Below are 17458 nucleotides of genomic sequence, written 5' to 3' on the forward strand. Positions count from 1 at the left end.
CTGCAACACACCCAAGACAATCCTTATCACTTGTGACACCAATCCTTCATTTACAAGCACCAAAAGTACCCCTTCACTGAGGTAAACACTTTATCTTTACTAGTACAGCATTGTGTACATCATGCATATGACAGATACAGTGGCAAAGTTACTAAGGGTTGTCAGAAAAACACTGGGCTTATTTTTTTTTTCATAGTCTTATAGAGTTGGTCTGGAGTGCTGAAGGTTGACAGTAACAGTTTGAGCCTCATGATGTGCTAGTTCCCTCTGCTGCATAGCTTCCCTTTGTAGAACCTCTTCCCTTTGCTGCACTGCAGCTTCATGTAACAAAGTCCCATGTTCAAAAAGAACTAGATCCCTAATTGCTCTTGGGCTATTATTTCTTATCCTGGCTTGAGCTTCCCTCATGCCAACATCCCGTGGGCCTGAGTTCCCTGAAACCAGGTCCTTGTGCATTCTGGCAATGTGAATCTTGAGCGTGTCTTGACGAGATGAGCGGAAAGGGCAGTGTGGGCAGGGGTAGGGCTTGTGGCCTGTGTGAGTTGCGATGTGTCTCTCCAAGATCTGTCGGCGGTTGCGGCCCCCAAAGGCCTTTCCACACACTGGACACACCAGCGATGCCACATCTCCAAGTCGTACAGCCAATCCCTGGAAAACACAGCTACGCTCAGCCTCAACCACCTCATCAGGATCCAACTTAAATCCATGTCTAACACAGCAAAATATCTGGCATAACATTCCATGGTCATTACACAATATATGCATATCATTGTTAGGCAGCATATCTAAAAATCTAGGGAATCTCTACAGCTGTCAGCTCTCACTAGCAAAACAATAACTTACGCACACTTCCATCATGTAACGTAAATCTAATATTAGGTATTTACGTGAAAGCTCACACACAAGATATTTCAGTTTAGCCATTACAGTTACACTACTTTCAAATGTAAACCATGTCAAAGTCACAGATCCACCTCAAATTCAGTGTGAAGACGATACATCTGAATGCCCATATTCAATTTGGAAAATAAAGGAATGAAACAAGCAAATGATAACATGATGAAGGCCTCCAATATCTGCATTTCTTGTGAAACTACTTAACATGAAGCATAACTTTCATCAAGTCCTTTTACTTGTCTTCCAACTTCTATTGCATATTTCATACTACTACTAAATATGAGAAAAATGCTCAAACTGATTCTTTAAATTTGTTTTCCAATGTTCATTGAGTATTGCAGTCCACAGATGTATCTATGTACTGAACTACACTAACTGACCAAATACCCTAACTGTTAATCATTTCCCTACAGGCTTTTTATACCAAAAGACATGAAGATTCAAACACACTTAAATACTACCAGTGATATATTCAGCATTACAGTCAGATGACTTACATTCATTCAGTTGATGTGCTAGAATGACAAATGCTTGTCACCAAATTGAATTCAACTCTTGTTTTCATCAGCTGCAGGAACATAAAGATTTAGATTCTGTAGTCTTTACGCAAAAATGACAAACTAGTTTGTTATTCAGTATAAAATAATTCTTACTTTCAAAAATATTCCTGTCAAAGGAGAGAGAGCTACCTTTTATTCCATAACCACTTTCAGTTCATATGTTAATGTTACTGTCACTAATGTGAAAAGTTTCAACATAATGAATTAGCAATCCTTTAATCTGAAACCAAAGACTGATACATCTGTTATCAACAGATTCTTAACCAAACCTTTTATGGTGAGTTTATACCCCCTTGATGAGCTTGTCCTGAATCTAACCAACTGTACAAAATACTCATGTAATTCATTCTTCAGGCAGCAGAAAATCAATGAGACTAAATGCAACTGAACATAAGCAGTATCTATGCGTGTTTTCAATTCTGCATACAAATTAATTTCACTGACTCACTTACATTAACTCCCAGCAGAATATAAATGCAAGGCCTTCAGTTCCAACATCTCATCACTTTCTGTTAATATTATTATATGATACTGAAATTATGTCTGATTAATATCACCTTCCAAAGCCATCCTGCTCCACAAGTGCAATGTAGATGATGGCTTCTCAGCTCAGTGTCTTGGACCAACACTTCCCTCAAAACTCTCTCTGCTGTACTGATGCTGGAAGGAGTTGCTGAAACTAGTGGTAAACTGCTGTTCCTCTACATTCCTACTCGACAAATTCTGATTATGAGGCATTAAAGCCATAACTTGCTGGTTGACGTCTCGCGATATGTGTCCCTGATGTATGGTACTTCCAAAGTGCTGTCCTTGGTGAAGGTTATTCCCAGAGTGAATTTGCCCATGATGGATACTCTTAATGTGCCTTCTAAGATTTGACAACTGGTTTGCACGGTAGGTACAATGGGGACAGTTGTATGGGCGTTCTCCAGTGTGTACAATAACATGTCTCTCATACAGTTGGTGGCGGCCATGCCCGCTGAAGATCTTGGGGCAGTTTGGGCAGGAGAGCACAGCAGCACTTCGCACACCACTGCCACCAGTACCGCTGCCCTCCTGAAGTGGGGCAGCCCTCCCCTGCAAGATATAAGGTGGCTCTAACAGCGGCACCATTTGCATCACAAATCTCAAAATCATGATGAAGTATTTCATATTTCCCCATCAACATTCCTCAATAATTTTTATGTTTTAAGCTTTTATATTAACATATTTTCTAACAGAAGTGAGGAGACTAAGAGCAATACTGTATATCATATTTTCATCATCAGGTAACAGCAAGACACCAAATAGTACAGAACTTTGGGTAACAAAACTTACTGGCATACACAGCCTGAACAACAGAGTAGAAAAGATTGCTGGGATAGAGGCCAATTTTTTTTCCGTTTTATATGCATATACTATTACTTAAGGGAGTTGCATCTCTCAAGAAGAATGAGTTTCGCTAAACCACTATTCAGTAATATGGTGGGGAAATATTCAATACACACCATAACTGCACTATGTACAAATACCAAAGATTCATCCAAGCTTAAATTCTGGTTCCAGAAGTGAGATCATTATAAAAGAAGGTGGTATACTATTCCCCCATGACACCATGATTATAATTACAGTATTGTTATTCTCTGGCTGTAAACGGTTCCCATGTACTCATATTCATGATTATAATTACAGTATTACTATTCTCAGGTTGTACACTATGCCCCATGTCACCATGATTATAATCACAATATTAGGAATAAAAGGGTTACTTTCCATATTACTAATACAATACTGTAACATACTACTCCTTTCCTAATATGAAGCATTCTTGCCTTTAATGTTGTCAGCACGTACATTCTACAAGTCTTTCCATGGATTTAATCCTACTGACAGTACTACATTAGCCAACACCCATTAAAAATCTTTATATCCAAATGCTAAAACTAAGGTAATGAAATTAAAGACAATTACACTTTTCCTTTTAATTCAATTTGACAAAAGAAAAGCCACATTCATGGCTGCTTTATCCTGTTCAAAATTTTATAAATTTCATTTACAGACACTGAAATGTCAGACTAATGATCATATCCATCTATTAAAAGATCATGTCATGAAAACCCTTCAGCCACAAAATATGGCTAAAGTCCACTGCTGTCAAAAATCATCTGTACATCCCACACACTATTCAATGACTTTCCCTAAACCAGTATATGTTTCCAGAGTCCTGGAAAACATTGCTCCCATGTAGTGGTTGATTCAAACCTGCATAAACTATGACTCACCACTGCCACTAACACTTCCCATGCAATGATTCATTCATCTCTATCTTCTCTTTTTACCTTGTTTTCACCATTATGTAGTTAAAATATGGTTTCTATAATGTCCCTACAAGCTGTGTAAGTATATGTTTGTATATTACCAATACTACCCGATTGGGTATCAAGAGGGTTAGTGATCACTGCATAGCGAGCCAGCACTTCAATGGTTGTCATGGTGCACTCCTCAGACCCAGGTAGCTGTCTTTTCTTTCTGACTCACCTACACTTGGACTGCTGGTATTCTGTCCACACAAATACAAAATCTCTCTCCCTGTCACACAAAACACAAGTCTGACAACAGCTCAAACAACTCATTCTTTGTAACTCTAGATTTCCTGTGGTTAGTGCTATCCCTGCCTTTTGGCAAAATGTTAGGAGCAATAAATAGAAGTAGTAGGTAGGAACATTTAAGTGGAAACATTAGGTAGAAGTACAAAGCAGGAACATTAGGTTGAAGCAAGTTGAAACATTAGCTAGGAGCCTCTGCCAACACTGCACTAGACTGGCCCTCTGCCACTGGCCTGTTCAGGGTGAGGCATTAAAGGCTAAGAGGCGGCACTGTAGTTCACTAGTTATGGAGACGCTATTGCCATGGCCACCCCCTTGAAGGAGCTCCTGAAGGGAACAGGTATCAGAGATATAGATAGATAAATCAAAAGGTGTATAATGATAACATACAATGTTTTTGATGAGTACTCATGAGATGGCAACACAGGGATGCTCAACATCCCTTTAAATTTTACTATTTTTTTTCCAACTCTTTACAGTGCATTCATCATTATGAGTGTATGGAGTAAAATCTATTACACTGAAGAAGTTGATGCCATCCTGCAGGTGTCAGACTGTAAATCCTCTGAATTTTTCTTAATATTTTGTAATGTTATCTGATGTTTTTGAGAAATAATAATCCCAGATATGGAAACTTTATGGTTTTGACCTGAAAAAATAAGTAGTAATAAGAACCAATTACCATTTTAAATTTTACTAGAGAAGGAACATTCTTCAGATATGGAGATGGAAATTAATTCCACAGCCAAAGGGTTAAAGGATCATTACAACAGTTAAGAGCTGTCGAGAGCTACATCTTCAAATTGGGGGCAAGAGAAAACGAACTCCAAAAAAATATACTGTACATATTTGATAAAATCTGACGTATACTGAAAAGGCCCCCCAAGTAACCTTATACTTTCAAAATAAAGCTGGAACACTGGTAGCCCTGTGAAGATGTCCATGGTATTATGCATTAACTATGGATTGTTTTACTTTGGTATGATGTGTGCAAATTTGTGTACTTGCATTCTGTTTCACAAAATGTAAATAAAATTATATAAAATAAAAACTTAACTGCATCTCATCGAGAACAGTAATCAACCAGTGTTAAAGAAAATTATGTTCTGCATCTTTTCTGAAGCATCACTGTCAATGAATAATTCCTGTGACAATGTCTCAAGACCTTAACCACCCACTAACTCATCAGCTTTCTCAACTTCATCTATCGAAACATAAAAAAACGCAACACCTCTGTGGTTCTCAGCATCTTCACTGATTTCACGAAAGGTTTCAACCTATTTAACCAAAACGTCATTACCACCAAAGCCATAATCCCTGAGCAGCAAAGAAGTTTCATTCTATGGTTTGCAGACTTCATCAAAGAGTGTACACTTCCAAGGGGACAAAGTGTCATTCCATGGTTTGCAGACTTCCTCAAAGAGTAAATACTTCCAAGGGGACAACTTAACCTTCCAGTTCCTCACACATGCCTTCCCGATGGTCCAAAATATGGGATCCCTGAACGTCATTATCAATGATGCCCTGATAAATGCCCCCAAGAAAACAGAAGTGCATCAACAGCTCTACTGCTAATAGCAGTGTTGATAACAGCTGTCCTAACTATAACCTCCTCCAGAATACCCTCAACTGAACCACCACCACCACCACCAACTTCACCACAGGCCAAACCAATGCACATCAACTTAGCCTCTACAATTTTTCCACCTAATTATCTCACTACATACAAGCCACCTACAAATTGTGCAGGCTACCAGCCTTCTGAGTGTTACTTTGGATGAAAAACTAAGCAAGAAAGAATAAGTCAATACAATCAACAAATCTTCCAGCAAACATCTCTACATCAAATATCAAATTACCACACTTGGACTCCCTGCTTTTGAACTCAACTACAAGAACACACCTTTCATTCTACCAAAATTCAACTATTTCCTCTCTACTTGGTCTTCTTCTCTACAACACAACAGGAACTATATAAAACAAGTGTAGAAAAGGACATTAAAAGATCACCTGCAGTCCCTCCTAATTCACCTATCAAAGGGAACTTTAGACACTGACACCCCCACCCCCCCATTACTATCTAATTATCATTTAGCCCTCATCCAAGATTGAAGGATGAAGTTAATGCACCATTCTATCACTACCAATTATTATATCTACGACCAGTCATAACCCGCTTTCTATAACTGCTATCAAATTGTACAAGCTTGTACGGACAGCTACATGGACAAACATTATCCACACAATGAAATCATCATAAACAAGGACAACCATGAATCACAAAATGAAAACATCAACAATCATTAACTGTAATATAAATTCCATCTTTGTACATCATAAAGATTGTCTAACACTCTCTCCTCTTTTTATAGCCAGTCATCTATGAATGCCACACCCCACTCTTACATTGTCACTTCTTGCATGGTCAACCCAACTCATACCACAAGACCCAAGGCTCTTTGGATTACTATATCCTCAAAAACATTCATCTTTGCCTTAACAAACAGTAAATTTCCTTCCACAAACTTATCAATGCACACAAGACCTGGGCCTTCTCTCCTACCTTATGACTTGCTTCAGCCTTTGGGTTCCATCTACTGCTGTGTCCACAGCAAAATATCTAAAATATTCCTCTTCCTAAAGATCTTCCCAATTTAAACTCACCAACAAATCATTCTGTCTCCTTCCTCTACTACACCTTATCATTATTACTATCATCATCACCATAATAACATCAATCAATGATAATAATTATATAAACATGTAGAGGGTTCGCAACTGCCATTTCCCAATACACTCGACCTTTATTTTTAACCTCGTAACCCTCCATTATACATACAAAATATCTCCATCCTTAAGACCCTCTGATCACAATCTTATTTCTACTAATTCTTACTGGGCACACCCGCTTTCTATAACCAACCTTGAAATGTCACCTTTGGCACATAGGGAGAGCCCAGCAGTCATCCCTATGTAGCTTCACTGAGTTTTCCAAGGACAGGCACTGCTTTATTGTTATTGCCCAGGATGCCTTGTGTTGGGTTGAGTATAAAATGGAGGTTGTCTTGACTGGGATGGGGTTATACATCCCATCTTCTAACAAATCCTTCTCCCTCAAGTCATGGTTTGACTGATCCTGCTCTGAGGCCTGTCATATAAAGGACAGTATACTGAGCCATGAAACTCTTCATTCACTTTGTTCCCTACACTTCTGACACATATATTTTCTTTGTCAATCTTCCTCACTCATTCTTTCCATATGTCCAAACAAATTCAGCACCCTCTCTTTGACTCTAAACCACACCTCTTTCTTACCCTTTTATTACTTATTCGATCAAATCACTTCACATACATATTGTCCCTAAACATTTCACATCCAACACCTGCACTCTCCTCTATTCATCCTCACCTATAGCCCATGCATCACATCCACATAATACTATCAGCACTACTATACCTTCAAACATACCTATTTTCACCCTCCCAGATTATGACCCTCTTTCCACACATTTTTCAATGTTCCCATCACCCACACACCCAACCAATGATTTACTTCGGCTCCATGGTTCCATTTGCTAATATATCCACTTCCAGAGGTCTAACCACTTTACTTCCTCCTATTTCCCTTCATTCAAACTCATAACCCAACTAACCTGTCCCTCTACCTTGATAAACGTAATAACCTTGCTTTTATTCACATTTACTCTAAACTTCCACCTTTAACACAAACTTCTAAACTCAGTTCCCAAATTCTGCAATTTCTTATTTGAATATACCATGAGTCTTGCATCATCAGCAAACTTCAACTGACACTTTCCAGGTCCCCTCATTCCTTAGAGACTGCATATTTGCTCCTCTCTCCAAGACTTGGATTTACCTCCCTCACTATCCCCACCTATAAACTAATTGAACAGCCAAGGTGTCATTACACACCACTGCCACAGGCCAACATTCACTTTGAACTCATCACTCATCTCTCTTCCTACTCATACACATGCCTTACATCCTTGATAAAAACTTTTCACTGCCGCTAGCAACTTTCCTTGCACATTATATATTATCAAAATCTTCCACAAGGCATTTCTATCTAATCTTATTCGCCTTGTCATATGGTTTCTCCAAATCCATACATACCATACACAAATTCTTCTGTTTCTCCAGGTATTTCTCACACATACTCTTTAAAGCAAACACCTGATCCACACACCATCTACCTATATCTCTGACCCCCATTTCCTTTGGGAACTCCCACCAAAAGTTTCTAATTATACCTGTCCTTACATACCTCTCTCTCACATTTATGTCATCCTCTACTACTTTAAAAATGTAGATAGCAGTTGGTTGGCAGCCAATGACAAGGGAGGTATAAAACCAGCACTACCCGCTTGGGTAGTTAATGACAGCTGCATAGTGAGCCAGCACTTCATTGGTTGTCAAGATGCACTCCTCTGACCCAGATACCTGTCTTTTCTCTCTGACTCACCCACGCATGGACTACTGGCATTCTGTCCACAAACATGCAACCTCTCCTTGTCACACATAACACTTGACATTTAATTCAAACCGGCCATTCTTTGTAAACCTACATTTCCCTGTGGTGATCAATATGTGCTAACCTTGCCTTTTGGCAAAATGTTTGGAGCAATAGCTAATAAGTAGGTAGGAACATTTTAAGTAGGAGCATCAGGCAGAAGCATTTGGGAGAGGTAATGGGTAGGAACATTAGGCAGGAGCATTATGTAGAGGTAATGGGTAGAACATCAGGAAGGAGCATTAGGTAGAAGTAATGGGTTGGAACATTAGGCAGGAGCATTAGGCAGAGGTAATGGGTAGGAATATTAGGTAGTAGTAGTAGACAGTACGAACATGGGTAGGAGCCTCTGCAGACACTGTTCTAGACTTGCCCTTTGCCAGTGGCCTAAGGGTGAGGCACTAAAGGCTAAGAAGCGGCACTTGAGTTCACTAGTTATCAAGGCTTTACTGCTGAGGCCATCTCCTTGAAAGAGTTTCAGAAGGGAACAGGCATAAAACTAATAGAAATTGCTCATAGGATTTTCATATCTTAATTGCAACAGGCCCATATTTGTTTAATAAATCTTTAATGAAATGAAATTACATAAATTTTTAAATAAATTACATGAAGACATCTTACTAATTCCTAGCACTCTTAGAACTAAATTTTTTCTAAAAAAAATCTTGGATGAAATAAAATGTTCAATTTCTTCACACACACACACACATATATATATATATATATATATATATATATATATATGTCTTTTATAACCTTGCTTTCCTTTTACAAAAAGAATGCTCTATTTCTGTATTCATGTAATTTCAACTCTCCTAGTTTTATGAAAAAACTCTTGGTATAGTAAGTCACTACTGTTTCTCACACTGCACTTACTACAAGTCAATCAGAGTTACCACGAATAAGTATCTTTTGCATCAAAGAAATACCAAGTCAGGTACAGAGCACAAAAAGAAGAAAGGGGCACAGAATACACAAAGAGATCAATTGGCTTTATTATCAGGTGGTGCAAAAGACTCCACAAATTATGAAGAAACAAGCATTACCAGGAAAATATCCAAATGTAATACTAGGAATGAGCGGGGATCCTAGTAAACCAGAAGAAATACAAAGAAGTTGGCAAAAATGCCACTTATCCAGAAAATTCAGTAATTCATCCAAGTATTTGCCCCATGTAGTCCAAATTTGTCAGGGTTTTACTGATGACAAGTCACAGATATACCACATCCTAAATTGGATAGACAAAAAACAACTGTCGAAGAATTCTATTTTCATTAGGTGTTATACTTTTCCATTAGAAGATTAAGTGGAAGTGAAATACCAATCTTAAAATCTAATCAACACTGTCCCAAAGGACCAAGTCCTTCAAGTTCACAACAACTTTCACGAGTATTTCCCTCCAAGCTCTTCATGGTAAAGAATCCGCCTTTCAGAAGTAATTTTCTTTTAACAATACTAAAATATGATCACAGGCACATGTCTGAGAAATAGTACAATACATAGTATTTTAAGTCAAATCACTGAAAATTATCTGCTTTTCTCCAAACAGAGAATGTTATCAGTACCACGGGAGTTAATGCAAAAATGCAGCAAAACATCTAGTTTTCATTTATATATAAGTATATCATATATATATATAATCATATATATATATATATATATATATAAATATAATAAATTAATATATAATATATTATATTATACTTTGTCGCTGTCTCCCGCGTTTGCAAGGTAGCGCAAGGAAACAGACGAAAGAAATGGCCCAACCCATCCCCATACACATGTATATACATACGTCCACACAAGCAAATATACATACCTACACAGCTTTCCATGGTTCACCCCAGACGCTTCACATGCCCTGATTCAATCCACTGACAGCACGTCAACCCCAGTATACCACATCGATCCAATTCACTCTATTCCTTGCCCTCCTTTCACCCTCCTGCATGTTCAGGCCCCGATCAATCAAAATCTTTTTCACTTCATCTTTCCACCTCCAATTTGGTCTCCCACTTCTCCTCGTTCCCTCCACCTCCGACACATATATCCTCTTGGTCAATCTTTCCTCATTCATTCTCTCCATGTGCCCAAACCATTTCAAAACACCCTCTTCTGCTCTCTCAACCATGCTCTTTTTATTTCCACACATCTCTCTTACCCTTACGTTACTTACTCGATCAAACCACCTCACACCACACATTGTCCTCAAACATCTCATTTCCAGCACATCCACCCTCCTGCGCACAACTCTATCCAAAGCCCACGCCTCGCAACCATACAACATTGTTGGAACCACTATTCCTTCAAATATACCCATTTTTGCTTTCTGAGATAATGTTCTCGACTTCCACACATTCTTCAAGGCTCCCAGGATTTTCGCCCCCTCCCCCACCCTATGATCCACTTCCGCTTCCATGGTTCCATCCGCTGCCAGATCCACTCCCAGATATCTAAAACACTTCACTTCCTCCAGTTTTTCTCCATTCAAACTTACCTCCCAACTGACTTGAACCTCAACCCTACAGTACCTAATAACCTTGCTCTTATTCACATTTACTCTTAACTTTCTTCTTTCACACACTTTACCAAACTCACTCACCGGCTTCTGCAGTTTCTCACATGAATCAGCCACCAGCGCTGTATCATCAGCGAACAACAACTGACTCACTTCCCAAGCTCTCTCATCCACAACAGACTTCATACTAGCCCCTCTTTCCAAAACTCTTGCATTCACCTCCCTAACAACCCCATCCATAAACAAATTAAACAACCATGGAGACATCACACACCCTTCCGAAAACCTACATTCACTGAGAACCAATCACTTTCCTCTCTTCCTACACGTACACATGCCTTACATCCTCGATAAAAACTTTTCACTGCTTCTAACAACTTGCCTCCCACACCATATATTCTTAATACCTTCCACAGAGCATCTCTATCAACTCTATCATATGCCTTATACAGATCCATAAATGCTACATACAAATCCATTTGCTTTTCTAAGTATTTCTCACATACATTCTTCAAAGCAAACACCTGATCCACACATCCTCTACCACTTCTGAAACCACACTGCTCTTCCCCAATCTGATGCTCTGTACATGCCTTCACCCTCTCAATCAATACCCTCCCATACTATTTACCAGGAATACTCAACAAACTTATACCTCTGTAATTGGAGCACTCACTCTTATCCCCTTTGCCTTTGTACAATGGCACTATGCACACATTCTGCCAATCCTCAGGCACCTCACCATGAGTCATACATACATTAAATAACCTTACCAACCAGTCAATAATACAGTCACCCCCTTTTTTAATAAATTCCAGTGCAATACCATCCAAACCTGCTGCCTTGCCGGCTTTCATCTTCCGCAAAGCTTTTACTACCTCTTCTCTGTTTACCAAATCATTTTCCCTAACCCTCTCACTTTGCACACCACCTCGACCAAAACACCCATATCTGCCACTCTATCATCAAACACATTCAACAAACCTTCAAAATACTCACTCCATCTCCTTCTCACATCACCACTACTTGTTATCACCTCCCCATTTGCACCCTTCACTGAAGTTCCCATTTGCTCCCTTGTCTTACGCACTTTATTTACCTCCTTCCAGAACATCTTTTTATTCTCCCTAAAATTTAATGATACTCTCTCACCCCAACTCTCATTTGCCCTCTTTTTCACCTCTTGCACCTTTCTCTTGACCTCCTGTCTATTTCTTTTATACATCTCCCACTCAATTGCATTTATATATTATATATATATATATTATATTATATATATATATATATATATATATATATATATAAAATAAATAAATATTATTTTTTTTTTTTTTTGCTTTGTCAGTCTCCCACATTTGCGAGGTAGCGCAAGGAAACAGAAGAAAGAAATGGCCCAACCCACCCCCATACACATGTATATACACACACGTCCACACACGCAAACCTACACACCCATACATCTCAATGTACACATATATATACACACACAGACACATACATATATACCCATGCACACAATTCACACTGCCTGCCTTTATTCATTCCCATCGCCACCCCGCCACACATGGAATACCAACCCCCTCCCCCTCATGTGTGCGAGGTAGCGCTAGGAAAAGATAACAAAGGCCCCATTCGTTCACACTCAGTCTCCAGCTGTCATGCAATAATGCCCAAAACCACAGCTCCCTTTCCACTTCCAGGCCCCACACAACTTTCCATGGTTTACCCCAAACGCTTCACATGCCTTGATTCAATCCACTGACAGCACGTCAACCCCGGTATACCACATCGCTCCAATTCACTCTATTCCTTGCCCTCCTTTCACCCTCCTGCATGTTCAGGCCCCGATCACACAAAATCTTTTTCACTCCATCTTTCCACCTCCAATTTGGTCTCCCTCTTCTCCTCGTTCCCTCCACCTCCGACACATATATCCTCTTGGTCAATCTTTCCTCACTCATTCTCTCCATGTGCCCAAACCACTTCAAAACACCCTCTTCTGCTCTCTCAACCACGCTCTTTTTATTTCCACACATCTCTCTTACCCTTACGTTACTCACTCGATCAAACCACCTCACACCACACATTGTCCTCAAACATCTCATTTCCAGCACATCCATCCTCCTGCCAAACTCTATCCATAGCCCACGCCTCGCAACCATACAACATTGTTGAACCACTATTCCTTCAAACATACCCATATATATATATATATATATATATATATATATATATATATATATTTTTTTTTTTTTTTTTTTATACTTTGTCGCTGTCTCCCGCGTTTGCGAGGTAGCGCAAGGAAACAGACGAAAGAAATGGCCCAACCCCCCCCATACACATGTACATACACACGTCCACACACGGAAATATACATACCTACACAGCTTTCCATGGTTTACCCCGGACGCTTCACATGCCTTGATTCAATCCACTGACAGCACGTCAACCCCTGTATACCACATCGCTCCAATTCACTCTATTCCTTGCCCTCCTTTCACCCTCCTGCATGTTCAGGCCCCGATCACAACAAAATTTTTCACTCCATCTTTCCACCTCCAATTTGGTCTCCCTCTTCTCCTCGTTCCCTCCACCTCCGACACATATATCCTCTTGGTCAATCTTTCCTAACTCATTCTCTCCATGTGCCCAAACCATTTCAAAACACCCTCTTCTGCTCTCTCAACCACGCTCTTTTTATTTCCACACATCTCTCTTACCCTTACGTTACTTACTCGATCAAACCACCTCACACCACACATTGTCCTCAAACATCTCATTTCCAGCACATCCATCCTCCTGCGCACAACTCTATCCATAGCCCACGCCTCGCAACCATACAACATTGTTGGAACTACTATTCCTTCAAACATACCCATTTTTGCTTTCCGGGATAATGTTCTCGACTTCCACACATTTTTCAAGGCTCCCAAAATTTTCACCCCCTCCCCCACCCTATGATCCACTTCCGCTTCCATGGTTCCATCCGCTGACAGATCCACTCCCAGATATCTAAAACACTTCACTTCCTCCAGTTTTTCACCATTCAAACTCACCTCCCAATTGACTTGACCCTCAACCCTATTGTACCTAATAACCTTGCTCTTATTCACATTTACTCTTAACTTTCTTCTTCCACACACTTTACCAAACTCCGTCACCAGCTTCTGCAGTTTCTCACATGAATCCGCCACCAGCGCTGTATCATCAGCGAACAACAACTGACTCACTTCCCAAGCTCTCTCATCCCCAACAGACTTCATACTTGCCCCTCTTTCCAAGACTCTTGCATTTATATATATATATATATATATATATATATATATATATATATATATATATATTTATCCCTGGGGATAGGGGAGAAAGAATACTTCCTACGTATTCCCTGCATGTCGTAGAAGGCGACTAAAAGGGGGAGGGAGTGGGGGGCTGGAAATCCTCCCCTCGTTTTTTTTTTCAATTTTCCAAAAGAAGGAACAGAGAAGGTGGCCAGGTGAGGATATTCCCTCAGAGGCCCAGTCCTCTGTTCTTAACGCTACCTTGCTAACGTGGGAAATGGCGAATAGTTTGAAAGATATATATATATATATATTATATATATATATATATATATATATATATATATATATATATATATATATATATAAAAAGGGTAAGAGAGATGTGTGGAAATAAAAAGAGCGTGGTTGAGAGAGCAGAAGAGGGTGTTTTGAAATGGTTTGGTCACATGGAGAGAATGAGTGAGGAAAGATTGACAAAGAGGATATATGTGTCAGAGGTGGAGGGAACGAGAAGTGGGAGACCAAATTGGAGGTGGAAAGATGGAGTGAAAAAGATTTTGAGTGATCGGGGCCTAAACATGCAGGAGGGTGAAAGGCGTGCAAGGAATAGAGTGAATTGGAACGATGTGGTATACCGGGGTCGACATGCAGTCAATGGATTGAACCAGGGAATGTGAAGCGTCTGGGGTAAACCATGGAAAGTTCTGTGGGGCCTGGATGTGGAAAGGGAGCTGTGGTTTCGGTGCATTATTACATAACAGCTAGAGACTGAGTGTGAATGAATGGGGCCTTTGTTGTCTTTTCCTAGCGCTACCTCGCACACATGAGGGGGGAGGGGGTTGTTATTCCACGTGTGGCGAGGTGGCGATGGGAATAAATAAAGGCAGACAGTATGAATTATGTACATGTGTATACATGTATATGTCTGTTTGTGTATATATATGTATACATTGAGATGTATAGGTATGTATATTTGCGTGTGTGGATGTGTATGTATATACATGTGTATGTGGGTGGGTTGGGCCATTCTTTTGTCTGTTTCCTTGCGCTACCTTGCTAATGCGGGAGACAGCGACAAAGCAAAATAAATAAATAATAAATAAAATACATATATACATATATATATATATAATATATATATATATATTATATATATATATATATAGTATATATATATATATATATATATATATATATATGTCTTTTATAACCTTGCTTTCCTTTTACAAAAAGAATGCTCTATTTCTGTATTCATGTAATTTCAACTCTCCTAGTTTTATGAAAAAACTCTTGGTATAGTAAGTCACTACTGTTTCTCACACTGCACTTACTACAAGTCAATCAGAGTTACCACGAATAAGTATCTTTTGCATCAAAGAAATACCAAGTCAGGTACAGAGCACAAAAAGAAGAAAGGGGCACAGAATACACAAAGAGATCAATTGGCTTTATTATCAGGTGGTGCAAAAGACTCCACAAATTATGAAGAAACAAGCATTACCAGGAAAATATCAAATGTAATACTAGGAATGAGCGGGGATCCTAGTAAACCAGAAGAAATACAAAGAAGTTGGCAAAAATGCCACTTATCCAGAAATTCAGTAATTATCCAAGTATTTGCCCCATGTAGTCCAAATTTGTCAGGGTTTTACTGATGACAAGTCACAGATATACCACATCGATCCAATTCACTCTATTCCTTGCCCTCCTTTCACCCTCCTGCATGTTCAGGCCCCGATCAATCAAAATCTTTTTCACTTCATCTTTCCACCTCCAATTTGGTCTCCCACTTCTCCTCGTTCCCTCCACCTCCGACACATATATCCTCTTGGTCAATCTTTCCTCATTCATTCTCTCCATGTGCCCAAACCACTTCAAAACACCCTCTTCTGCTCTCTCAACCATGCTCTTTTTTATTTCCACACATCTCTCTTACCCTTACGTTACTTACTCGATCAAACCACCTCACACCACACATTGTCCTCAAACATCTCATTTCCAGCACATCCATCCTCCTGCGCACAACTCTATCCAAAGCCCACGCCTCGCAACCATACAACATTGTTGGAACCACTATTCCTTCAAACATACCCATATATATATATATAAATATATATATATATATATAATATATATATTATATATATATATATATATATTTTTCTTTGTCAATCTTCCTCACTCATTCTCTCCATGTGCCCAAACCATTTCAAAACACCCTCTTCTGCTCTCTCAACCACGCTCTTTTTATTTCCACACACACACACATATATATATATATATAAATATAAATATATATATAATATATATATAATATATATATATAATATATATATATAAATATAAATATATATATAATATATATAATATATATATATAAATATAAATATATATTGGTGCCTTGAGGTTGATGGACTGTACAGATTTCTTGATCAGCAATATAAATAGAACTTGTAAAGTGAATGTAATTGAGCAAAGCCGAGCTTGGGGATATGAGATTTTAACAAATCTAGAGAAATACTGAAAGAACAAAACCACTGTTCTAAATATGCAACAAAATTCTCCATGGAAAAATGAAAAATTCTAGACTATCACGTCACCAACAATAAAAGCAAACACATACATTCAATACAGAATTTCCTGTTCTTCTGTTTTATGAAAATGTCTGCATTTCTTAAAATCTTTCTTGAGATCGACAATACACTCCAGACACTGATTCTTAAAAGTGAATGCTTGTTTCAAAATCATGACTAAATTAAGAAAGACACTAAACTTGCTCAGATATTTTCCTTAAAATATGTTGATTCTGGAATACTTTCCAAATAAAGAGTTCGTCTATCAATATGAGTGATTTCACGTGTGTGCCTTTTGCTGATCATGCAAAGCATGGTGCTGGCGTACGTGACGGTACAGGTTACTCTGGCGGTTGCAGCGTAGAGGGCAGAGTGGGCAGGCGAAGGGTTTCTCCCCAGTGTGGGTGATGACGTGACGTTCATAACGCTGCTTCCTGCCAACACCCGAGAAGCTCCTTTGGCAGTAGGGACAAAGCATCACCTGCAACAACAACACCGCGCTCAGAGCTC

General features: G+C 39.1%; 1 protein-coding gene across 10 annotated transcripts in view; it reads right to left on the minus strand.

The window, feature by feature from the left end:
* LOC139754721 (uncharacterized) overlaps positions 1-17458 on the minus strand; it is a 201893-nt gene that overhangs the window by 27509 nt on the left and 156926 nt on the right. The window contains exons 5-6 of one of the 10 annotated variants that reach the window (XR_011713934.1): positions 2015-2534; positions 511-648 (exon numbers count right to left, since the gene is read on the minus strand). The exons of 7 other annotated variants lie outside the window; for them this stretch is intronic. Coding sequence is in view for 2 of the 3 variants with exons in the window: in XM_071672312.1 (XP_071528413.1) it covers positions 199-648 (450 nt within the window). In the remaining variant the exon portion in view is untranslated. Of the gene's footprint in view, positions 1-6; positions 649-2014; positions 2535-16784; positions 17430-17458 lie in introns of those variants that run through there. 2 more of the 10 variants (XM_071672312.1, XM_071672356.1) reach the window with 2 other exon arrangements.

Source organism: Panulirus ornatus, chromosome 17 (genome assembly GCF_036320965.1).
Source record: "Panulirus ornatus isolate Po-2019 chromosome 17, ASM3632096v1, whole genome shotgun sequence".
NCBI lineage: Eukaryota > Metazoa > Arthropoda > Malacostraca > Decapoda > Palinuridae > Panulirus > Panulirus ornatus.